Source organism: Alosa alosa, chromosome 12 (genome assembly GCF_017589495.1).
Source record: "Alosa alosa isolate M-15738 ecotype Scorff River chromosome 12, AALO_Geno_1.1, whole genome shotgun sequence".
NCBI classification, from domain to species: Eukaryota; Metazoa; Chordata; class Actinopteri; order Clupeiformes; family Clupeidae; genus Alosa; species Alosa alosa.
This window is the reverse complement of record NC_063200.1, coordinates 8,850,205-8,877,111: the sequence shown is the minus strand read 5'-3', so window position 1 is coordinate 8,877,111 and position 26,907 is coordinate 8,850,205. Positions and strand designations below refer to the sequence as shown.

The 26,907-nt window shown below is 45.5% G+C and overlaps 1 protein-coding gene across 1 annotated transcript in view; it reads right to left on the bottom strand.

The window, feature by feature from the left end:
- arhgap24 (Rho GTPase activating protein 24) overlaps window positions 1-26,907 on the bottom strand; it is a 91,860-nt gene that overhangs the window by 6,974 nt on the left and 57,979 nt on the right. The window contains 2 exon segments of the mRNA XM_048258538.1: window positions 1-132; window positions 5,669-5,791. The exon segment at window positions 1-132 is cut by the window's left edge and continues 76 nt beyond it. Coding sequence (XP_048114495.1) covers window positions 1-132; window positions 5,669-5,791 — 255 coding nt within the window.

Below are 26,907 nucleotides of genomic sequence, written 5' to 3'. Positions count from 1 at the left end.
GGAAGAGACCCTCCTCCTGCAGGCCCCACTGCCGGATGAAGTCCACACACTGCTCCACCAGCATGGGGGCCATCTTGTTCCCGTAGCGCCTCTCATACTTCACCGTCTCCTCCAGCTTCTGGCCAAAGATCCCTGAAGCACAGACAGGCAGTCAACAACATGAACCCTCCCACAGCCATCCTTGGTCAAAAGAGCCGTTTCCTTGTACATACATAATATAGAACTATACAGATCTACATCAAAAGATGGATGATCTGGCAAGATGTGAACTTTACCACAACACATTCATTCATAGTAGCAGACAAAGCAGATTTGACCTACTTTCACACATTAAACAAGTAGCAAACATGCTAGAATATATTTATGGTGTTGTAAACCTGCTATGAAAACAGTTGCAGAGGGTATAATTAACTGCTCGATTGGAAATACCACATTTTCATTCCATTCCATGAATCCACACACAGTCAGCTGAATATGGTTCACCCGTTTGCTCTTGAATGGGTTACCCATACCCATGGGACATAGACTTATCATTTTTTTTTTTTTTTTTTTTTTAAAGTCTACACTTACACTTTTAGACATTAGAAACTCTAACTTCCAGTGCTGAGTAAGAAGGCTGCAATGTGAAACCCAGCCAACACAAGGTGATTATTGAACAGAATAAAACAGAATTAGCTTTACTCAAGAAGTCAATAGCATTTACACATTTCTTAAGGTGATTTACTAATGTGCCATTATCGATTCCAAAGTCATTGTATGCCACTCACACAACAGTCTTAAACTACATACTCTGAAGTTAACGGTCAAAGCTCACTCAGAGGCGCATTGAGTGCCCTGACAGCAGTTCAGGATGAGAGCATGTGCTGCACAATAAATGGCACACTAATGTAGTGTAGCCCTGGCCACTCCACAGCTCTCCTCCTCCACAGCTGTGGGATTAGTGTGAAATCAGGCAGAAAGGCCAGTGGGGAGAAAAAGACTCTTCCTTGTAACTGGCATGCAGGCTGACCAAAAAAAAGAAAAAAAAAAACACTGAGAAAGAGGGGGGAAAAAATCCGAGGAACATCAAAGTGAACAGAGTGCGGATAAGGGCTCTGACTTTCTGATCTAAATCCAACGGCCATTTGACTTTTCCTCCCTGCCATGATTCAGGGCACTGGGCCAGAGAATGTATATGCCCGATGCAGTCAACTTGAGGAACGAGACCTGATTAAAATCTGACTTCCTGCTTTAACCCCGTTTCACTCCCTCTCTCGCCTTTTGTCTGTGTCACTCCGTTCAAACGGGCCCCAGTGAGGGTGGGGGGGGGGGGGGGGGGGGGAAGTATGATTCACATTTTAAGGGGCTCATGTGGCTGGCACACAAGAGGGGATTAAGGCAGCCTTCCTGCAAGCTTGGGATCTGCATAACTTTCCGGTTCTCGGACACAGACAAACGCTGCACATGTGGTACGATATGGTACAAATCCAAATAAGCCGCAGGGATGGGCCGATTCAAAATCTGTCTCACACCAGCAGGCATCCATGTTGCTTGATATTCCACCCTGTGCTTCTTTTGTGCATTAGCTGCATAACTTACACTGAACACAGAGGAGCCTGAAAATAATATGGACATCCTGTCCCATTTGCTCTCTAAAGGTGATTTAACAACACTTATTTCACCACCACCACAATAATACGCACTCACCCCGTCTGTAGCCCACACAACTTCGGATTTTCCGATAGATCCTTCGATTGATAAAGTTCTGATATGCCAGAGTGCTGGAGACACTGCTTCTAAACTCTCGACGTTCCAACATCTTCCGCCCCTGAGTCTCCAGTCTCCTGAGTGATGCTCCAGACCTCTCAGGATGTGGATGAGGCAGGAAACAGTGACAAAGCCATCCACCAGGAGCCACAGTCACTCAGCCAACGCTTGTGCAGCTCGCTTTAGCAGATCTGCTGAGAGGCCCCAGAGGAATGCGTCTGAATGACAGCGGCAGCATCGCAGACACTCTGGAGAGCAATCTCAGCCCGGGAACGTCTTCTGCTCTCGCTATCTCGCAGATATCCAGGGACACGGCTGCGCTTTTATGTTGCAGAGCTCATTTAAGCAGATCTTGGTTAGCACTTTGGTAAACATTCCAACAGCAATCTGAGCCAGGGATGTGCAGACGTAAAGTCTTCTGCTAGTTTGTTGAACTGAAAGTGTCTATTCCCTGCACCCAAAATATAGCTCATGTCCTGTGGGCGTATTATAAAATAAATGTGCTAAATGGACCAGATGAAAGTAAACATTTCCCAGCCTTTCAAAAAATCTAAAAATAGCCCCAACATGGAAAAAATGTCCTCAGGTCAGATGAGTTTCAACATCGTAAGATTCTGGACTGATGATGAGTCACTCTTCCTGAAACTCAGACTCCTGTGGCCTGTTGCTTCCTCCAAGTCCAGCTGACCTACACACAGTCCATGAAAAGGACAGAGAGGTACTGAATGTCTTTCAAGTTTTGTCATGTCATACACTGATGGTCAGAGATGTTGATGACCATCAGTCTTTAGTCCTCAGTCCTTATCTGCTCCAGGGAGCCGTCCTCTCCGATCTTCTGCTCCGCTCGATGAGAGCAAATGCAAAACTTTCCTTCAAAATGAGGGCACATACATACTCCCATAACTCACACTTCTAATCTGTGAAGGCTCGTCTAGACTGTGGGGGTGAAAGGCAGAAGCAGAGGGGAAAAAAACACTGGCAGGCGTGTTCTGAGGTTTTGTCCAGAGGAGAAGGAGCAGAAGGAGGAGGAACAGGAGGAGAAAGAGGAGGGGGAGGAGGAGGAGGAAGAGGAGAGCCGGAGGTCTGTCAGGCCAGTGCTCGGCACAATGATTCGACCCTGTGGTATTGTGTAAAGGTTATGGCTAAGCCAAGCCCCCTACAACTCCAGGCGGATGTTGGCAAAGCCCTTAAGCCTTTAGAGTTAGCATTTGATGTGGCTACCCTCAAGTCGGCCATAACTCCCCCCTTCAACTCATAGTGGAGCCATTCTGTGTGAACAGTAAATCCAGGCCACAGTGCTCCCTTCTGAATATCCACAGTCAAGTGTTCAGCCATGTCTCGCTCAGGATTCCAAACACACATCACGTTTTCTTCAACACAAGCACATCCACTGACATACAGCACATGGTGAACAATGAGAAGACACATGACCTATAATAAGACAGATCATATTACTTTATAACTCCAGTAATACTGTCACCACCCCAAAATGAAAACCGGATAACAATAAATGAAGGCTGCCAATCAAGTATATTCTTAATCCCTTTGGATGATTGGAACTGCTCGAGTGAACACTGTGTCCTTATTTTCTATTTTTTTTCTATTTCCTTGAAAAGATTAGAAATGTCAACAGCAGCAAATATAAGGTAGGGCAATGGTGCCTGGTAGCATTACAAGGGGCTGTATGCAGTTGGCGGGCAGCAGCCCTGAGCTGAAGCTGTAGCCGACTCAAATACTGGTCAAGGTGAACTTAGAGTCAGGGTTCCCACACCTTGGTTAAGATCAAATTCAAGGACCTTTCAAATACTTTCCAGATCCAATATCCTCAAATTCAAGGACCTAATGTGTCGATACATTTCAAGCGCAGGCATGGTTAAATCATGTTACCTCAACAGACCAAGGATACCTTGTCACAGTTTTCTTTTATTTTTGGTCATATGACAAATGGTAGGCCTATTCTATTTTTCATGTTTGTATTTTGCGTAAAACTGAGCTGAAATAAACTTTCTAAACAAGTTAAACTTGTTACCATGAACCTGTTGGTTTATTCATCAATATGTTAAATTAAATATTTGGGCAACAAACACTACACGCGGGAAACACGCAGAAATAACGCTGGCCGTGTAGTTCTAACCAGCGTAAATCAGGCATACGTATAGGGTATCAACAGAAGTGGTGGCGAAATAATGGAAACATGTTAATAAGCGGATGGAATTATATGGAATTTTTTCCTCAAAACGAAATTCAAGGACTTTCAAGGACCTCCATTTATTTATGTCTGTTTTCAAAAATGTTCAAGGGCCTTGGAATTTTTTTTTCAGATTCACAAACTTTCAAGGATTTCAAGGACCCGTGGAACCCTGTAGAGTAGTGTCTGTGGAGCAGAGAGAACCATTAATATTCGATTGTGTGCGTTGGAGGCAAAATGGTCCTCAGTCAGTGGTATCGACCGAGGCCACTTCAGAAACGTTCAAGTCAATACTCAATTAACAATGAGGAAGTATTTTTGTAAAGGTCAGCATAGCACCAGGAAAAGAAAAGAAATCAAGAAAAACACAAGAAAATAATTAAATGTGTGCAAAAAAGGTGAGATGCATAAAAAAACACTACAGAGAGCAGTTATCTGAATAGCCTTGTACAACATTAACTGCCAATGAATAAATAAATGCAATTATACTGTGGCGAGACTCAGTGTTGTGGTGATCAGTGGAGCATGAGGTGATGATGGCGTGGCTGCAGGCTGTAAATCTAAGGCCAAATGGGGAGGAGATGAGATGGGGCAGGGGGTGAGAGAGGGCCACAGGTGTGCAGAGACTGGGTGGCCCTCCAGCACAATGGAAACTGGAGACCTGAGTTATTGTCTACTGCTGACTCAGGGGTGGCCTTTGACCTGAGGACAGGTCATCAGAACTTCACTTTCAGGGCAAAGACTGCGAGGGAAAGTCTTCACCTACCACACACTCACACACACACACACACACACACACACACACACCATGGAGCGCGCTCTGTATAGTGAGTGTCTGGAATGTTGGTGATAAAGGCTGCGTGGTAAAGGGTTCTAATGTCATGCAGTCTTCCTGCTCCTCTCATATTCAGCTCCCCCCTCTAAAGCGTCTGCTTGAGAACTCTCGGAGCGCCCCAAGCCCTGTCTGTGATGGAGTGCCAGAGCTGTGGCCGTGGTTACTGGGTCAGGGGAAAAGTCACCGTGACCAAACGCAGGAAGAAAAAAAAAAACAGCACTTTTGAGATGGACCGGAGTGTTTCTTTATTTAATAGCCTTGAAGCACTACAGGGTTATCCTTAGACAAAAATAAAAAATAGGGGTCTGGGACGGTGACAGGGCCACTCTGATTCCTCCCCTCCATCTCGGCAGAGCCCCACTCCTAATTTGAATAAGGCTCCAGGGCACTGATTGTTCAGCAACGTTCCAGTACATGACACCCGTCATCTGATATGGCAGCCTGCACCCAGCGCCCAGAGAATGAGGCCAGTCCAGCCTGTGTGTTCAGCAGGGGAGCTTAGTGAGGACCCTGCCTCGCCGTCAAAGCCGTGGTGTCTTTTGAGGAGCAGTCGGCTGCTATCTGCGTCAAAGCTGCTGCTTCACACACAGTGGGTACCAGCGCCTCCCTCGGCTGTGTTCACACCACGTTTTCTCCTCCGCCTGCCTGTCGCCCTCCACCCCCACCCTGAGAGACGACATTGCCCACTTAATGTGTGGTCAAGTTAATCGATAAAGAACCCTATAGAGTGGTCCACAAGTGACCAGTACCTATATACTCCAGTTAAATCAACGTGGTTAGAACAAGGAAACATCTTAAGTTTGTTTTAAAATAGCAGAGGGGAGAGCCAGAGAAGCATGTGGGTGCCCTATCTTGACTTCCTGTTTACAGAAGATGTTTGCTTAAGGCCGTGTACTCACCTCCCCCAAAGGGCGCCCAGATGACCCTGCGGATGGACTTCACCCAATCCTCCATGTCATTCTGGGTACTGGCCATAAGGAGATATGTCTCATGGTTGGCTGTCATCCGCTCCCTGTCGCCCCCTGCAAAGGAAGTGAATTATATGATATATCAGCGGTGATCTACTTCAAATAGCCAGCTGCTCCACTGACACACCACCAAAGTCCCACTCTGTCCATTCACCTGACCACCAAAGCGCTGAGATGCCCACAGATCCCTGTGTCATCAGCAAATTGAACTGGCTGTAATAACAAAGTCAGGGGCAGTAAATGCTTGTGTGCCATAAAGGCCCCCGGGTGGCCCTCACAACCTGTGATTAGCACACGTCTCAGGGTGGTTATTTACACCCTGGCCTAGTTGGAGGTGTGGAGAGGGGGAGAAAGAGGGAGAGAGAGGGGGAGAGAGAAAGAGGGAGAGCTCAAGCTTGCAGACAAAACAGATTTATGGCGTTGAGCCCCCAGCAGTGCTTGGGTATCTGTGAGATGATCCCATCAGCCAATTAGTTGTCTGCTGCCGGGGCTTCAGGTGCTGAGACAAGCCCCTCATGCCCCCCAGCGCCAGTGCCACTTCCCCAGGGCTCATCTCTCAGCAGCTCAACAGCCACCGCTCACACTGAGGTCAGTTTCACAGGCTCAACGTGCCATTATGATATCACTCATACACACACACACACACACACACACACACACACACACACACACACAAACGATCTGAGGGTCGTACCAAGGTAAAAAGAGCAGCACTAACAGATGAAAACATCACAAAAAGGCACATTATCAGACTTAATGAGCATGGGTTACTGTGACAAGAGGATGTTTTCATTCCACATAAACAGTCCACTGAGTGTCAGTGGCCCTCCGGGGAGAGTTTAGACTGCATGGGGAAGGGTGGGTCCACACACACACACACACACACACACACACACACACACACACACATGCACGCACACCCACACACACATACACACCATAGGCAATGGCAAAATGATTACATGCAGAAGTTCAATTATTCACGACTATCAGTTCGACATCTCTGCCACACTCTCCAGAGGGTATTCTCTATCCCCTTCATTGATTTAGGCTGCTCTGAGACCAGCGTGTCAGCCATTAAGGATGTATTTGTAGACATGAGACTATAACACAGAGCAGCTGGTAGGTATTCAGCAGAACCACTGCAGATAACGCACTTGCTTTTATGAACTTGGGTCGCTGGGAAAAACAATAAAAACTGTAATAACCATGGAGAACAGCAGTTGAAATAAAGAGGTTCATTAAACTATTATTTGTTGAAGGCACTGGCAGGCAAAGGGGATTTGTGAGGTCAGAACCAAAGATTCTAGAACAGAGCAAGATGCTCCGCTCTAGAATCTTTGGTCAGACCTGGCAATCACACAGCATTGTCCTAAGATGTGTCATCACAAATGCTGAACCCCATTTGGGTGAATAAGGCACCACAGTGACAGGTGAGGGGTATGATTACGGCCAAATGGACTGACCATACACAATGCAACAGATAGTGCGGGCAGATCAGAGAGTGACCAGATCCAGACTATGAGGCCTGAGTGCAGAGAGGAGTCCCGTCACAAGACTAGAAGTCCACAGAGGCTCATGGTTCATGGGGAGTGCCCTGCTGGTCTAGGAGTGGCCACTGTCCTGACATAGAAAGCCGTGCATCTTATTTCCCACCATGGGAGACTACATACCACATGCTAAACTAGATAGATAGATGATAGATAGATGATAGATAGATAGATGATAGATAGATAATAGATAGATAGATAGATAGATAGATAGATAGATAGATAGATAGATAGATAGATACTTTATTGATCCCCAGGGGAAATTCAATTCAATAAACTCATTTCTTAGACACCGGCATTCACACAAACACCCCCCACCGCACCCGTTACCCCAGTAACAAACAACTAACAGTTGTGTGCGAGTTCCTCCAGCGCGCTTAGTATTTATTTATCAGCGAGCTGCACTAACGAGCCCCACCACATGGATCCACATGTCTCCACTGTCCACGTCTGTCTCCGGAGCAACAGCCCTGATGGCTAACGAGACAAGAGTGGCATCAGAAGGAAGAGCAGGCAGCTAGAGAGCGGGCTGAGTAAACAGGCTGCAGGAGCTGCCAAGCCAAGATGATTTATCAGTTTGGATGAGAAGTAACAGGGGAGGAAAATAAGTCATGGACGAGCAGCTGTTGTTATTTGGACTGGGAAATAATGCATTTCCATAATGTGTGTGCTGTGACTACACAGGCCTAATTATTCCAAGATGCACAAAAAAGCTAATCATTTATCGTGTTTTCATGTCAGCAGTCACTAACAATCACCCAGCTTGGAAGCTATTTATTTATGCCCCGCCATTCTAGGCGTTAGAGTGATGTAAAGTATATGATGCATGTTTCAAAGCTCATGTTACTGTATAACTATGATTCACTGGCATGTGACATGAGCTAGCATGAAATCTAATTTATTATCTAAATATGACATGCTTTTTATAAACATTAACACTATCCAACAGGTTGGGTGTCTCTTTTCAGACTAAATATTCTGAAGTTGTTTTTGAAGTGGTTGACATTTTACAACTACTGCAAAAATGCAGTAGAAAATGAAGAGCTTCTCTCAATTTAGTCAATCCTGGGGAGGTGCTGTTCCTTAGATCACAGAGTCCTTTCCAGATGCAAGCCATGCTGCGTAACAATGGGAGGATTGAGGACAGCTATCAACAGCTGGTTATTAGTCTCGCTGGCTTGTCAGATGATGTGTGGTGAGGAGCTGGAGGGGTACAGGGTACAGGGCCTAGGGGACTGACCAGCGCTGCCTCCTCTGATGAAAAGGAGAGTCATCCAGCGGGATTAGAGACACTGTTTTGACAGCCACTGGTACGGTCAGCTCCCCCTCCCCTATAATGCTGCCTCTCTTTAACTCAAGATGACTGGCCAAGCATGGTTGCTCCTTAGATCCCTGTGGGTCAGCTAGGACAATGCTTGTGTGGTGGCCTGGCAGAGTTAAAGCACTGCTGGGTGTGTGCTCTAAGCAAATAAGACTACTACTGTCTTAGTGATCAGATTAACCACGACTCATAAGACTAACATCTTTTAACAGCCCAGGGGGAATCTGTGGACTTAGGAGCATTGTAATCTTTTGCACCTGGTGCGCTTTACCACAACAGCATCAACAAGGTGATAAATGGCCACAGCCCTGGTGAAATGGCATGCGGGTCTGGTTAAGAAAAACAAAAACACTTACAGCTCAGCAAGTCTCATGGATACATTTCTAAGAACTGGCTGTTTAGGTTCACTGCTACCTGAGGCCCCTGCCTGTCATGCATTAGGCCCAGGAGGTATGGTGAAGGGGAGACTGTTCACTGGACCGCCCTGCCCTTGATCTCTTTAGTACCACCTGGTGCCCTCTGAAGTCTCATCCATCTTGTCCAGAAATCATTAGTCCTCTTTGACATCATGTTGTGGCCACCTCACCGCCCACTTCCAAGCTTCCATTGACTACCTCTCAACAACAAACCATTCATTACACATCTAACCAGCCCTGCAACATTGATTTATTCACAATGCAGGAACTTTGCACCCAGGAGACAATTCCTTTTTTTTATACTTTTCTAAAAATACACGTTTATGGTTATGGCATTTTTATCCACATATGTAATTATTGTTATTTTGCAAGAAACTGGGATAACTAAAAGGCAATGGATGCATGTTATAAAAACAACACCACATTGCCACCCTACTAGTCAAATAAATTATTCTGAATCATTCTATGTTCACTAGCCACTATTTATGAACAATAAAACATGATTCACAGCTATGACCTTCCACAAGACTTTACAGGTGACCCTATAATCTCTGCATGACATGTCTATTCATCCATTCATCTAATGATCTAATGGCGATGTTTGGTTATGTCTTTCTGACAGGTCAAAACAGTTCGTCTGGATCATTTACAGAACGTGAATGAGGGTGTAAACAGTATGTGCAAGTGGATCAAAACAATGTGGATCACTGTAGGCTATAAACACTCCTCTAACTGTGTTTATCAACATGCATGCCGATGATCTTGAGTCTGCCCTGAAGTGCAGTTAACCCATATCGATCCATTAATTCATTTACTTAAAATGAAGAAGAGTAGCCAACGTAAAGCAATTCATGATGAAAACAGTCATGATGAAAACACCTTAACTGTACACAACTAAACATTTTAATATCTGGATTCGTTACTCATTTTGATAAAAATGCAACGACAACAAACTCCGCATTCATAGCGCTTTAGGTTAAATTGCTATTCTAACGCACTACAAAATATAATGTGATATTTCAGTAGCCTACTTGAGTAGTTTCTTTTAAGTGAGCTTTGAGTAGGTCCCGAACAATCCCAACAGTCAACAGAACAGTCCTAACATACTACAACCTGTCTCCTTTACAGGTAACAAAAAAACTAACCAAAGAAGTAAATGAATACGCCATGGCATACATACTCACCGTAAGCAAGCAGCTAATATACTGTCACATGAGATTCAGATGGCCTCGACTCTGGAGAACTGTACGTTATCCCCGCTACAACATTCACACTCTTGCCCAATGCACCCTCACTGCCCGTTCCCTCTCCCGGCTGAAGCGGTTACGCGGACCGGCGGCCAGACAATGAAATCACCGCTCCTCTCTGCCCCTCCCCTCCGGAGCTGTGAGCTTTAACACTGTTCGTGAGATCAAGGCGAGCGCTGTATAGTTTTTGGCAGTGCTCAATGACGTCGAAGTAATTTGTCGAATGACGTTGTTTATAATGAATATCTGTACAACGACTAGTTTCACTGAATGCAACTGTTTAATGCAGTTAATTCACTAGAAATCATAACTTCAATATCTTATCTTAGGCTACTAAATGAACAAGCGGGACTATTAGTGAGACAAAGCTGTGTGCTTGAGCCAAGGTCTGAAGGAGGAGCACAAGCAGAACTCACCAATTAAAAAGGAATATTTCTGGCAGTCAGTGTGATGCATAAATTGAGTGACTCAGTTTTGGTGTCTCAAATTATGAAAAGGCCTATTGTGCTGTGCCTATAGTGATCTTGACCTAGCTTTCTGACATACACACATACACACTCACACACACACACACACCCCTGCCCCCCTCTGAATCACAAGGGGTGACAAGGCCTCCTGACTCTGTCCACTCATGCATGCAACATTCCATCCATGTCCTGTTGTCTGCACGTCTCTCCTCACACCCCCTTCCCCAGGATGTCCTGAACAACTGGCCAGTAAAGTCCACATCCTCCTTTCGCCAAGACCCAGACCCAGCCGAACCGCACAGCCTGCTCCACACACTTGCTCCCCCCAGACCCGCACGTGTCCCGAGATATCACTCAAGTGCTGCGAGGGCTGCTGCCTAAGAATATCGGCATGTCAGACAGACAGGGTGTCAAGGAGACACACTCATAAACACTCACAATGACTTCATGCACACCTCATTGCACTCTGAATGGGAGCATTCAAGATAGTGGGCTGGGAAGAGTGTTGGCCACTTGTTGTGTGTGGTGAACTAAACGGGCTGGAATTGCAAACAGACTCATCCGATCAAAATGGTCATCTGAAAGCTTGGTCACGTCAGCCACACAAGGGTTTCTCAGTGGTTCCTCACCACACATTGTTTGGGTGGATTGTCATGCAAACATCCTGTGATTCCAGTGAGCAGCCCCCTCAGTGCTTTGTCTTTATTAAAATCAAATTGCCTGTGGGGGAACCCTCTCTCTCTCTCTTTTCCTCCCCTTTCTCTCTGTGTCTCTCTGTCGGTCAGTATGTGGTGTGTGTTTCTCATCTCACACACACAAATAAGCCCCCCACCCCCATCTGTCCTCACATGCAAACACATGCACACGCTCTCACAGTATAAGCAAAACAAGCTGGTATAAGCAGAACAAGCTAGCCTGAGGCACTCATTTTCAGGAACGGTTGACTGTTGATGTGTATCAGCGCATGGGAAACAGTTGTGCTGAGGCTCTTGTGAGAAGGTCCAGAGCAGCAACACTGGACAGTCTCTCCGCTTTGACCACTCAGGAGCCTCGCTTCCCAGGTTTTCCTATTTATTCGTTTTCCAAGTGGAGTGTATACAAACACATGCCCAAACCAGCAGTCTCTCTCTCTCTCTCTCTCTCACACACACACACACACACACACACAGACACACACAAACTTCCCCAGTCAACAGACACATTAACAAACTACAAAAATCAAATGAAAGTATGTCAATCTGATCCATCCTCTTCCTCTGCCCTAGTATTTACATATGATGAAGAGGGCAACATGAGGGTAGGTGTTTCAGTAGGTATGCAGACTAGTGTCTGAGATTGAAATGTCTTCAGAGGCAAGCCTATCTTATAAAAGGATAACACCTTCACTGGCTGTGACTGTGAAAGACTATGCTGACCAGACTTAGCGGCCGTTTACACGACACCGTCGGGTGGATTTTCTCTGACCGCTTTCACACCTTTAACGACTCCGGCAAGAAAAAAACTCGCGTGTACACACAGAGGTGTAACCGGCTAAATGTGCTGTAGTGCATATGCCAGACCCGTCGATGGCGCAGCTGTGCAGAAGCTTCACGATAATTTCGCGTGAATCGCGTAGAAGAAAACATTGTTGAAACAGTTTGTTAAGCCAGAGAATGTCTAATAAGTGCTCTGGTTAAGCAGTCGCATTAAATAAAGAGACTACAGACAATTCGGTTTTCAATTCAACTGTTAAACTAATAAAGTTCATTTTCAAGGTATGTGACTGCTATGTGAAATGTCAAATGCTTTGCCTACGCATTGCATTAGGTCTGAGCACCACTGGAGAAAACACTAACATGCAGTAAGCTAATGTTTAACTAAGTTAAGCTAACGTATGCTTCTAACTTAGCCACTAAAAGCTGATAGGCTACATTGTGCACATAAATCATGACAGGGGAAAGAAAAACATTTTAATATGATAAATAAATGGTTTGGTTTGTTTTGACAAGCAACATGTCAGGTCGAGTGCCGTGGCTGAGTTGAGAGGTGGGGCTATGTCGTCATAAAGTTGCCGGCTTCACACCTACAGGCATCTACATGGCGAAAGTTAGCCAGTGGTTTCAAAAGTTCCCACTTCGGAAGCCGGTTTCAAAAGCTATCGGTTTCAGTCTCCTAAACTGCCGGCGTCGTGGAAAAGTTCTGAAAATGTTGACGTTGATGCTGGACTATTTGAAAACACTACGGGAAAAAAAACACTGTTTTCAAAAACGTCCCGTTGTCATGGTGAGCGGCCCCTGGTCCTGGAGCAGAGACTACACCAGAGCATCCTGATGGCCTGGCCTCTGGTGCTGTGCTGTGCTGTGTTGCTGTTGCCATGGTTAAAGAATGGGGCAGGCTGTTTACTGTGAGCCCCCACTCACTCTGCTGGTCCCAGGGTGCTTAGTCACTTCTCCGGCTTCATTTGAAATGCACACAGGCCTGACAATGGCTGGCTAAGCCCAAGGGATGCGCAAGCTGCAAACAAAACAAAACTAAACAAAAACACAAATAGCAAAGGCTAATGTGCCTTGAATGACTGATGGCTTCATAGCAGAACCTGCAGCCTCGCTAAGCTTTTTCTCATGTCAGACACATGGAGCACAATTGGTGTTAGACAACATGGAGGTTGGTGGAGCTCTAAATACTTTTGCTAAAAGAAAGAAGAATAGAGCGAAGTCTGAGACGTGTCACACTAGGAGACAGACCTACATAGTGCTGAATAAGACCTACATAGTGCCGAAAAGACCTACATAGTGCTGAATAAGACCTACATACCTACATAGTGCTAAAACAGTCCTAATAGGAGGCAGCGGAGGCTTCAGGGGAGAGAACACAATACCGGCCTTTATTGTGCTCCAATGCTAATAAGCATGACATACAATATACTGTCAAAGCCACAGAGCAGACCGTGTCCCTTGTACAACGTCTCTTGTGTTGAACTGCACCGGAGGCATACTTCACAGTGCACCATACCCAGGTACCTCTACACCCCACACTGGTGTCACAGCTTGTTAACACGTGCATATAACAGTAGTTGTCTCTGTATATATGCTTTATGGCAAAAGGCAAAACACCAGCCTGATGATGAATGGGCCATCACATGGAAACTGACAGTTTCTCCAACTGATGGAAGACAGGAATATGGTCGACTGCGTTCTAAACTGGATCAATAAAGCGGGGATCAGTTCTGGACTTAGCCAAGCCTGCAGTACTAGCACTGGTCCACTTCCTGCCCACACTGCATAACATGATGAATTATGGCGGGAGGGATTAAGATAAATACGTTCTGAAATGGTCCAGAAAATGATGGATATGCTGTCTGTGTACTCCTACAGCTGTCTAATGGAGCCGTCTTGTAATATTAGCACCATATGTTTGGAGCTCGCATAAAACGAGAATTAAAACCTGATAATGCCAAGAGCTCAGCTGGCGGAACGAGCCAGTGCTTTGAGTGAGGTGAAAATCGGCCCTTAAAAGAACAGAAATAATTGTGACAATAAGCCGAGGCCATTAACCAAAGGGGAGCGCAATCAGTGCACTCATTTCTCCCCCCATCAAGCGGAGCCATAAAGCACCAGATTGGCCATTAAAAGCCAAATCACAAAACAGTGCAGATAGAGCACGACCCAGGTGACAAAAGCTGGGGCAATTGGAGACCTGAGTGCATTCATCCCACCTGCTGGAGACCAGTGATAAGCCGCCATTGTTCAAGAGCACTAATCCTGTCAAAGCCCACTGCCAATCAAGGGTAGGACACTATGCAGGTAATGTACCCAAACAATGTAACACGAGGGGAGATCTCTGGAGTGGAAAGAGACAAAGTGCAAGGCAAGGCACTATGTTGGAGTTCAGAGGACAGCCAAGGAGTGCAGGAGTGAGGTTCAGGTCGGGGCACAAATCCCCTCTAAAGGACAAGGATTATGTATCCAGTGGAAGCTGTCCTCTGCTTCCTATGGTGCCCTTTTAGCGAGGGATTTAACACAGTCAGGGAGCAAACTGAACCTGTGGTGGAATCTCCAATACTGCCTTGCCCCCTTTCAAGCCTAAGAATGCTCAGTTACCATGGAGACCTGTGGAACTTCTCCGAGGCATTCTGTAAAAATGCCAATCGTGATGGGCGGCGGTGGGGGCCAGAGCTAAAGTACCTTCAGCAAAGACGCCAATAGCAACAGACATTCAGCACTCAGAGCTCCTGCAGTAGCCACTTAGCCTCCACATGGGTGAACATCTGAATAGAACCCTTAAAAGGTCTCATGCAGATCAGCTCCAATAGAGGCAGCTATAGAATGAAACATGTTAATTTCATTCTTGTGTTCATTCTTAACTAGAAAATCAACCACTATGCCAATGCTTGAGAAACTATACAGACAACTCAATTACTGAGAACTGTAGCTGAGCAAACAAAGGAAGAACTATTGCTTAGATTCGCTTCAACAGCTCTCTAAAACTATGGCCTCAGGCCTGTTCTGTTTACTTGGTGTACGTGTGTGAATGTATGTGCGTGGTGTGTGTGTGTGTGTGTGTGTGTGTGTGTGTGTGTGTGTGTGCCTGTCAGAGATCAGATGTGTTCCACTGTGCTTAATAAGTGACCAGGTGTCTATTAGAGCTTCGTCCAGGTGGAACACAACAAAGAGCTCTCCTGTGCTGCAATTGTGTGCCAATACCCAGGCCCCTTTTTAAAGTCCACTTCACCCTCACATTTATGACCTCCCCAAGTATTCTGAATATCTGTCAACATATACCACTCTCCTGCTTCTTCTAGCCCCTTCACAGATGTCAATTAACCAACATGCATTTTGTTATCTACCTAATATCTGCAAGAGGTATTTAAATCAGCCCCAAGATCTTTCTTGTGGCAACTATTGTACTCTTCCGCATGTAACAAAGACCTTAATTCAAACATTCGCCACATAGAGAGGAAGCAGCGGTTTGTGGCAGGAAAATGGACAATTACTCACTGCATTGTTTGCCCTAAATAGACAAAACACATGTTCCACTTCCTTGACAGTTAAAGTAACACAATGTACTTCTTTTACCTTAAAATAATGGCTTCAAACCCATTTTGTTGTAACACTGACTCAAAAAAAGGATAATGGATCTCTAACATTGGCAAAGCGCACAGCGAACAGCTGATTGCACTACGTAACTCTATTGTTCCGGGTAAGAGCAGGACCCTACTTGGGTACCCACTGCCCAGTATGCTGAAAACGGATGAAAACGGGAATTCCTATTGTGCTACTTTAAGACACAGTCTAGGTCCCTCCTGCTATGGAATGTGTGTTCACAAGCAAAGAGAGTCATATTGTATTCAACACATTTGTTTACACAGGCATGTACGCTCTCCCATGACTAATGTGTGTGCTCATACCATCTATACATACTCACAATTCTTCTCATAATAAGATAGTGAATGAACATGTGTGATCCTGCCTGTGTGTGTGAGAGTGTGTGTGTGTGTGTGGTTTGTGTGTGTGTATGTGTGTGTGTGTGTGTGTGTGTGTGTGTGTGTGTGTGTGTGTGTGTGTGTGGCAGTGTCACCTGGCAGTAGCACATGTAGTGACAAGCTGTGGTTAATGAGGGTCTGGGAATTTTCTCAGAAGTGGAGAGTCATAAATAACTGTCCTCAGAAAAAGGGGACTTGGGGAGGCTCTCCTGCTTTCACCCCAACATAGCACCCCATGTTTGCTCACTCTGGGCTCTCCTTCAACCTAACAGTACTTTGTCAGTTAACAAACTTGCACCTAGCTACACTCATCTTATGTCTTTTGAATAAACTGAACAACAGACTAAGTGCTAATAAACGTATCACATTGCAATGCAATGGCATGGAAGATGGAAGATACAATGGAAGATGCAACTATTAAACATACACAATATGTGACTATCTAGCTTTAGAGACAAGCAATCCATACATAACCACACATAGTTTAAGTAAAGCAACTGTCTGTCCTTACCTGGAGTAGAGGATGGCATGTCTGATACTAGTCCATACTGAGTTAGTGAGTGAACAGGCGGCTGCACTACCTCCATGTCCGAGAGCTCTCACTGCACCACCTCCTCCAGCCAGAGAGGCCTCAGCATAGAGACACAGTAAGTGTGCGGGAGGGCTGTGTGCTCCTGAGGACTACGGGCCTGAAGACTGTGCTTGTGATAGCATGGCCCTGAGTAACTGAGCTCAAGAGAGAGAAAGACAAAGAGACAGAGAGAGAGAGGGGGGGGGGGTAGAGGGAGGGGGGGGGGGTAAAGAGGGAGGGTGGGAGGGAGGGGAAAATGAGAGCTACTCCCACTCCTCTGAATAGCCTTGTTAAGGAAACAATAGGGAGATCTCACCCAGAGTCCAGCGGCCTCTCTGAAGAGCAGAGATGAAACACAGCTCCACTGACCCTCTGCTGGTACACCATCAACTCTGATCCTGACTCCCCTCTACACGCAACTGACCACTATAAATCACTCAGCAGTAAATCACTGTGCTGGTCAATGAGTCACGACCCGAGACCACCTCTACACTGTGTAATGTACACAAGATGGCTAATGCTTAGCTGCAGAATGAGACCCACACAGATATGAGCGGCATTACAATTTGTGCACTCAACAGATTTGCGCGAAAATGAGCACGGAGCCGTATAATGGTCAGGGGGAGTGATGGGAGAGGGACGCGAGGGGGCCTGGACACCGTGTGCTCCGAAAACAGAAGGGAAGGAGAGTGCTGGTTGCGCTGACGGAGGTAAAAACAAGCTGCTGGTGAATGGGACGTGATTGTTCAGCTGTTACTTCTGCCTCATGGCTACTGCGACGGCTCTTCTGCTGGGCCGGCTCCCAACAAAACAGAGGCTCGCGCTGTTTGTCTTACAGGATCCATGCCGCGGCCAATATAAACCGATGCACAGCAACATGGAATGCTCCCCCTTACAAGGGCATGCTTGCATAAGGGCAGGGATTAAACACTTCCAAAGTTTACATTTCTGAGTGAATACTGCTGAGCCCAAAGACTGACAAAAAAGGAGGGGAAGCTGTGGGTTTTTTACACATTCAAATGTTGGGAACATTAAAAGATTATCATACATCCCAGAACTCTTGCAAATACATTTGTTAACAAGTTGAAATCCATTTCAATCGTCACTCAACTGGAGGTCACAAATCTCGTAGTTCATACTTGTGTAAAACTTGAAGACAATCCAAGTATCCATAATTTGACAGCAATGTCATCCTCCACTGAGCTAATATTTGAGGAGTATTCCAGTGAATGAACTGACAAGATGGCTGACATTCCTACTGTATCAGATGTAGATAAACTTCCAGGTTTTTTGTCTCCTAGCTTGACTTCATGAATGGTTAATCCCTTGGCCTGTGCGTCTGCGACGTTCACTTACACTTGCTCCTCTGAGGACTGGGCCATGGAGCAGATCAGGTTCATCAGACAGACAGACACACACACACACACACACACAGGTTCATGTCAACACACATGCTAACATGGGGGCCTCCAGGAGACTGTCTCTACTGGCTCCAAGTACTCTTTGTGCCCAACTCCACGGTCCTGTAACAGAAGGAGCCACAATGCCCATTCGATACCAATTGAAGCGGAGCAAAAATCGGAGGTCAGGTCAGGGGTGAGAGGTCACATGGGCTGTTTTACATTGGACTGTCCCACCTGGGCCGAAGGAACCCAAAAGGGAAGAATCACTGCACCCAATCGTGGACAATAATAAACTCTTCAGGACAAAATAGGACACCACTCAGCCCCTGACGGTGCCCCTGTGCCAGCGAGAGCATGGATTCTGGCTAGGAAGTGTACAGTTACGCGGTCGCTGGGTTCACGACCGTAACTCAGTAGCAAATTTAAACCACACTTCCTCCAGCCAAAAGTCACTGCAGCAACACAGCAACAACAAAACAAGTGAGCGATGTGACTGCTCACCGCCCCCAAACCCCCTCCCCACTTTTAAAAAGAAAGATAGAAAGAATGAGAGGCATGCAAAATAGAAAAATGAAAGCAAAATGTTTAAGTATCAACATAATTATGCCTTCCACTGACTGAAGTGAATGATTATCTATTTTGATCACAGATCAGTCCCACAGCAGTCAGCTGCAGATTTGTTTCCGGGACATAATAAACTCTTTCAGAGCAGCACACACATATACTGAAGTATATGTGTGTGCTGCTCTGAAAGAGCTCTTGTTGATGACATAATGGGTGTTGGAGCCACCAGGCCTTGGCAATCTGTCAGCAACGCAGTGATCAGTTTAATCTTGTCACAATCCTCAACTGTTCTGGCAGAGCCAGCCTCATCAGCTCTGATTACCGAGAGCAACTGATGTCCCTGAAGCACAGCACGCCCCTCGGCACAGATGAAAGCTTCACGTGCCATGAGATCACCTTCACTGACCTGTTTATCTAACTGGGGGCTGTTAAGAAAAAGAAAATCTCAGCCCATATTGTGGTACCATGCTCCAGGTTGCCTCTCTTATGGCTATAAGAGAGTAGTTTGTTGTGATGACATGCAAGTTCACTGAGTCTCTGAGTATATTGCAGTTGAACATATGCTTACATATACACATGTGTGTTAACCCTTAAAGGAGTACCAAATGTTGAGAAATGAACGTTCTAAAGAATATCTGGGTTCATTGAATTCAACATACAATTTTAGAACCTTCAATTGTTGCGGAACTTAGAATGTTCAAAAACCTACACCTTTAAGGGTTAATAGTGCAGGTGTAGTCCCGCCACCGCTGATGGCTCATCCATACAATAAGGGCCTGCTTGTGGCCAGGCATTACAATGTCCCTACAGAAGCCATGAAGTCATGATATGACCTTTAAATGTCCACTGACAGCTTCATCGGTTCCTGCGAGACGATTAAAGAGTTGTGACCGTGCCCTAGCATAAGTGTTTAAGACATGCAGCTGTTCTCTTAGTAAAGACTAGCTAATGGAACACATTTAAGGCACAACAGTTTCCTGATGCATGATCGGTGGTGTGGAACCTAATTAATGCCCAATTGGCTAGTTTGTTAATATTACAGTGGAAGTGAGCACATGTTGGACTCCATGAGAATAGCTGGGCGGCAGGCCACTGAGTATAGTTCTGGCTTTTGGCATGGCCATCGGACATGGAAATGACCGGGCATGGGACTTCCTCCCTCCCTCTCTCCAGTTCTATTCAAAACCACCATGGATAGAACTGTATCAAATATTTATTTTTGTTGCCTGGTATGTTTAAGTTTTATATGAACACCTCTACAACAACTGCAGCCATACATTCTGCAGGCATGCTATTCTGGCAGCAGCCTTCTGAAGGTATGAGGTGGGCAACTGTTCCTGCCATTGCAACATATTGCCAGAGGAGCATACATGGCCTCAGTAAATCTCCAGCTTGACAGTGCACACGTAATTGAACACAATCTATAAACCAAATAATAAATCTGGCAGGGTTTGCCTCCCCTCCCAACGAGACATTAAATTCCACAGAAATGCGCTTTCAGGCTCACACGTCAACTCATTGCTTGAAGCCATCCAGCATGTCCAGCTGAAGCAATTTTCCTGCTGTGGCACCAACCAGCCTTAAGAACACTTATAAAATCCATTACACCTTTTAAAAGCTGTGGGAAAATATCCTCCTTCCGAACATGCAAAATCAATCTACATATTAATGGTGCCATGGTTTGCTTGGGTTAGGAAAAACCTAAGTGTTGCTGTAGCTACAGCAGACAAAGAGGTAGATATCCATGGCCTGATTTAAGCCCCCTGGCAATGAATTAATCAAATATTCAAAATATAATCTTTAATGCCAGATTTGCACTTCTCCAACTGAATAGAAGCAGGTTGCTCCTCAGTGCTAAGATGAAGAAAACTTGGAAGAGTAGGAGTTTTCCCAGACAAAGAGTCAAGACTGGTGTCTGACCAAGGCTGTATTTCAACTGGATTGCTCGATGCCAAATGCAAATCAGACAAAGGATGTGGTCTTAATCTTTGCCTAGGCAACCAGCCCCATGTGTTTGGAAACATCAGGAGTTATCACAGCCCAAGACACATTCCAATACTCTCTAGAGACATACAGACGTTTCCGCTTGTTTGGGTCCAGACAAACATATCCACATTCAATGACTCGCAGATCACATGCCGTCTGTAACAAAGGTAAAAACTCCTGTTCCAAAATCCACGTGAGAAAAAGAACATCTCTATGTGTTCCACATTGTATCCAGCATCACACCTGAGGTGGCAGTTGCAGAGTTTCAGACTGTTATCGTTTGTGAAGGATCTCCTGTGTGATATCCAGCTTCACAGCGGAGGGCTCTGCCGGAAACCCCCGTCACGCTCACATGGAAGAAGCCCAACCTACACCTGTTCTGAGACATGCAGCTCCCCTCAACTGCAATCTCAGTAGCTCAGAGTCTGACAACTTTCTGTTCAGAGATGGAGATTCACAGAACCTGGAACACTGGATACAGCTAATAAATAGCCACTTATCACCAACACATCACAAATCACTAAATATCTATTTTGCATTAAAAGATAAGCAAAGTGATTTGAAGTGGACAATTCTGATTAATCTCAAAGGGCTCAAAACAAAAAGCCTCATAATGACCAAGTAAGATGTGAAATGTGTTGCTTGTGGAAACCGACTTGAAATGTGAGACTACGAGTATATGAGCAATGGAAAAAAACCTACCCAAACAAGACGCGGTCACGTTCCCTGGCTGTAAACCATTATACACTGATATAAGGTTTCTGTCCAGCTATATATAGGAGACACAAACAGTGGCAGGAAGGGAGACATATGCCAGGATGCACACTCGGAGACGGAGCGAGAGAGAGAGAGAGCGAGAGACGGAGTCAGTCAGTGTCAGTTGGACTGACACAAACATTTCAGTACACTCTAAGGCTGATTTTCTTATTTTCATTTGCAAATCTCAAAATGTAAGAATACACAGCGTGCTGCCCCAGGATAGAAGCTGTCAGGGTAAACCATCAATCATTCCCACAGCACTGGCTGGGAACACGGAAGGTGAGATTGACATACAACACATAGAGCTAAAATGCACACATCCAGAAAGTGACAGCCCCCGTCAAAACAAACACTATGCAGCAGTCATGTGTGAAATAAATAACTAAGCATTAACCACTTTGACAGCGCCAATACATATAAATGAACAGTTTGCCTTGAATAACAATAATATCAAATTCTACAGCTGCTTCAAATGGATTTGACTTGATCATCCCAGTTTTACAACTGAAACAGATGCTAAATTATACCCTTTCCTCTACATGGAGATATTAAAAAACAAATATCACAGCATAAACAAAAACATGTTTATCTGTTTTGGCACTACCATCCTTGGCATCCTTAAGGACACATTTTATATATATATATAAAAAAATGCAGTAACTAAATGTGCTGCGATTGCTGTAATTTTCAGTAAATTAGCAACCCAATTGTAGCTGAAATGAAAACCCTTCCTCTGCTGCTCCACGCCCCACTGCTCTTGGTCTCTATGGGGAGCCCGTGTGTTTGTGTGGGAGCCCTGGGGCCTGACCGCAGGGCCTAATAACCCCCCGCCAGCCGCCGCCTGCCCGGCCGCCAGCGGAAGCCCCTGCCTGTTGTGACAGCTCCAGGGCCGTGTCCGGCGGCCGGCCATCAGATGGGCCTGATAAGCCTGTTTGTGCTGGACGCCCGGGGTGCCCCTGTCCACCTTGCCAGCCTACATCTGCCTTGTTTGCTCTGACAGAAAGCTGCCGAGCGCAGCAACCCTGCCTAAAGCCTGGAACAGCACGACAGAGAGAGCAAGAGAGTGAGACAGGGAGAGGGAGGGAGAGAGAGAGAGAGAGAGAGAGAGAGAGAGAGAGAGAGAGAGAGAGAGAGAGAGAGAGAGAAAGAGAGAGAGAAGATAGGGAAAAAGAGCGACTATGAGAGAATCAAATTGGAGTGCTGAAAAAAGTGCTGACAGAGGGGAACCAGGCCAACCCGAGACTCAGCCAGCCAAAACACACCCCATGATGTCATCCTTTATTTTTGTCAATGTGCTTAACAGAACCCCCACCACTTATCTCTCCCCCTTTCAGACAATCACAGTCACATGGGCAATGTTGCACAGTTGCTCACAGTCATGCTCCCAAAACAAACACTTGTAGCTAACACACATAAACATGCTGTAGGTGCATTAGCCATCCACTCATACATCCTGCACATCTATGGATTGGACACAATGATGTCTCTGGGTGCCATATGGATTTTCCCCATCAAATCAAAAACCGCTACATAATAATTCAGTGGAAATGCATGGATTCCAGTTTCTTCCAGTAGCAGCAACTGGAATCCATGCATTTCCACTGAATTATTTTTGGAATCTGATCCCTTATCATACCTGTTCATTCTTACTCGTTGCTCAACTTATCGTGACTAAATTCAAGATGGCTGCAAACGCTAAACCCGGAAGATACTGTCTGTATAAATCGCCTTGTAAGTAAACTACCAGTGCTTTTCAAAGTTCTCAATGTCTCGCTTTTAAATGTCAGGGCCCTCGGAAGTCTACCAATGAAGTGTGGAGATACATTGAGCCTCGTAAATGGGTGTAAAACAGTGATTTATTTGCATGGCTAGCCCGATGCGAAGCACCACTATTGAAAAAAGATGTTGGTAGCATCGGCTAACTAGTGCCAGATTTTGGAGTGCAGGGGACAAGCCGAGATGGGCTATGAGACATACGTTCACACTCGGTATCATGTTTCGATACACTTTAGGTCAATATCACACCGGAATTCTCCTTTAAACATTCTTTGATAGCGATGTTTTGGAATAAATGATATGAATGCTCCTCATAAGGTATTTATGTCTGTACACACAGAGCATAAAAAGATCCCAAATACCCTAATCTTGTTTTAGAACAAAATGTATGTCATTTTCAACATAGAAAAATGGTCTCCTTATTACAGTATTTGTATTTACCACATGGCATTAAATGTTACTTTGTTAAAGTACACACACAGTACTTAATGACTTGCATATGCAACAGTTTGAACATTCTCAGTTTGAGCAAATGTTTTTTCTCCTTCTTCCCAAACTGGGAGCTTAAACAGCCAGAGGAAACAAAGTGAGCTACAAAGTGAGCTTCTTCACTATTGGTGGGAAATGGGAGATGTTTACATGTTCAGTGTTTCCCACATAATTGAATTCCATTTGTGGTGGTTGGTTTGCAGAATTAACTTGAATGCAACAGTTTTTAACAATTAGCACAGTGTGGTTATGATGCTAACCAGATTTAAGCACATTTTAGTACAACCTGGAAAATCATTGTGTGGCGGTCAATGTTGATATTGTGGTGGGCCGCCACAAATAAGTCAATGTATGGGAAACACTGATGTTTATCAGGGAGGAAAACAATCGGCTGCCATTGATGATAGTGCAGCCGTGCATCTGCACATGCTCAGGCTGATTCAACAGGTCTTGTGTGGAGTGTGGAGCAAATCGAATCAATGTATTGCACTAGTGCAATATGTGGGTTTCCCATGAAATCTAAAACGGTTTCTAAATTTGCCATGATGGCATAGTTTTTCAACATTTACGTGCATTGTATGAATCCCAGAAACAGTCAATCAGACTGAACAGAAATTATAATGAAAGTTTGGTTTTGGCAACAAACTGCAAGTATACTGCAGAAAATGTGTAAGTGAAAGGTATGTGTGGAAAAAAAGTTGCATATGAATCCACTGATTTTTCTATGGGTAAAATAGTTTGAACCAACTAAAATAAACTTCAGTTCAGTAATGCTGTAGGCCAGATCTGCCTTTGCACACAATGTAGCAATGACACATTGATTAACTGGGATCTGATTTTCACAGACCTCATGATGACAAGAAAATCACTGCACCATCCTGACTGATCCAATCAGCTGGTCCGGTTTGGCAGAAGAAGTAAACACTACAGTACAGCTCACTTCCTGTCTCACATGGATTCAAGCCAGCAGCAGTTGGACTCCAGCAGCCTTTAGAGGTTAGGGACAGCATTCAGAGAGATTATATTCATGTCATCTACTAATCTGATCAATTCTTGGCTGGAAACCCCTGTGGTGGTGCTCTCTCTCTGTCCAGTGGCAAGTCCTTGTGCTCTCGTTTGGCTGACAAAGGGCCAGAGCAAGCCGTGGGAAGAATGGACATGTTTGTGTTTTTGGCCCTTTAATAAAAGCATGTAGAATAACTTCATGGAGAAAAAAAGAGAAGAACTCGGTGTTCTGTCTCTACCATCTGTCGCCTTAGTGCTGGACAGCTTCAAGAGCGTGGGCTGTGTGCGCAAACATAGCCAGATGTGTAATCCACTGTTAAAGCCATAAGAGCCATTCTTTATGGATTCTAGTCTTGCTGATATATGTGAAGACACATAAAATCAAAGCCAGAGTGTTTATGATCCGGCTACTGAATATGGAGGACTATGAAGTTTCATGCCCAGTTTTTTAGTAAATTGTAGAGATTTCTAAAATACCATTCAGGGAAAGAGAGTAAACCTCATATCTCAAGAACCATTTCTCATTCATTTCAAGCAATCTAGCATAACACACCAAAGTATATCAACTCAATCTGAGTGAGAAGATGAGAAGACCTGGATCAACACAACAAAAAGACTCTGATGGATTCATAAGGCACTAAATCAAATACATCATGAAATTACAATGGCAAATACAAACTTTCAAATGGAAGTCAATGTTGGGAATCTTATCATGGAGACAGTTCTTCTCCTTTCCCAAAAGTCTACCAATAAGGAAGCCTCTGAGCATTCATTGTCTACTCCCCCTTCCATCTACACAACACACACACACACCTTCGCACATGCTCACACCTGTTCCCGCCTGACAGCATGGCTGAAGACGAGTGCAATGAGCACACATGCCACCCACCTAGGTTGGAGTTCAGGTCCATTGAGGGCTTGTGAGTCCAGTCTTCCAAGACGCGCGAGAGAAGGAGAGGTGCAGCGTGGACTGCCCCACACCGAGCAACTCATCTGTCCCTGTCTACAGTTTTCCGCTCCTCTCTTAGTCCTCTCTTTCTTCTGATTCCCCCCAATCCCTGCTTCTTCTTCTCCTTCTTCCTCTTCCTCCTCCTCCTCCTCCTCCTCCTCCACTCCACCAGTTCTTCCTCCCGCGCCTCTCCTCTCCCCTCCACGGGAATGCCACCCCCCCCTTTCGCACAACGTGGCAGAAGTGGCAGGTAGAGCCTGTCAGAGTGACAGCGCCGCTACACGACAAGGTCAGGGCTGGGGCTGCCGTCCGCTGTCTGTGTGTCTGACCCAGCAGAAGAGACGGAGCGAGAGGTCCAACAGCGAGAGAGAGAGAGAGAGAGAGGGGGGGGGGAAGGGAAGGAGGGGTGGGGGGTGACTGAGGGAATGAGAGATAGAGAGATAGAGAGGGAGAGAGGGGGAAAAAATGGAGAAAGAGCAGGCTGCGGTGGGAAGCGTGAGAGTCGCAGATCAGATAGGGGGCCAGCGAGGGTCCTGTGCTGTCTGGAGGAAGTGCTGGGGAGGAGGCCGTAAATCCACCGTCTTCAGCCCTGCACGGGTCTCGGAGGGGACCTGTAAATCTGGCGATCGAAGAGCAGGCACTCTGCCAAATTACTCACCCCTGCCGCGCTCTATAAATACAGAGCAGCTACCAGCAGCGCACTAAGAGCCACCCTGTTTTTCTGCCCGCAGTAAAGCTATTCCATCCAGCATATGGGTGTTTAATAGCTTGCCCACTCAACTTCTTAATCCCATTTGAGCGAACAGGCAAGCCAAACATCATTAGCAGCCATTAAGAAGTATTACAAATCTCCAGGCTAAATGGAAGTTATGACGAACCTTATGAATTCACCGTGGAGCTGCTATGCTATGGTTGGCCATTTTTTTTGGGGGGGGAAGGAGAGAAAGAAGTTGAAGTGAGAACTTGTAGTCCTGTTTACAACACTACCCTGACAAGACTGAGAACTTGTAGTCCTGTTTACAACACTACCCTGACAAGACTGAGAACTTGTAGTCCTGTTTACAACACTACCCTGACAAGACTGAGAACTTGTAGTCCTGTTTACAACACTACCCTGACAAGACTGAGAACTTGTAGTCCTGTTTACAACACTACCCTGACAAGACTAAGAACTTGTAGTCCTGTTTACAACACTACCCCCTGACA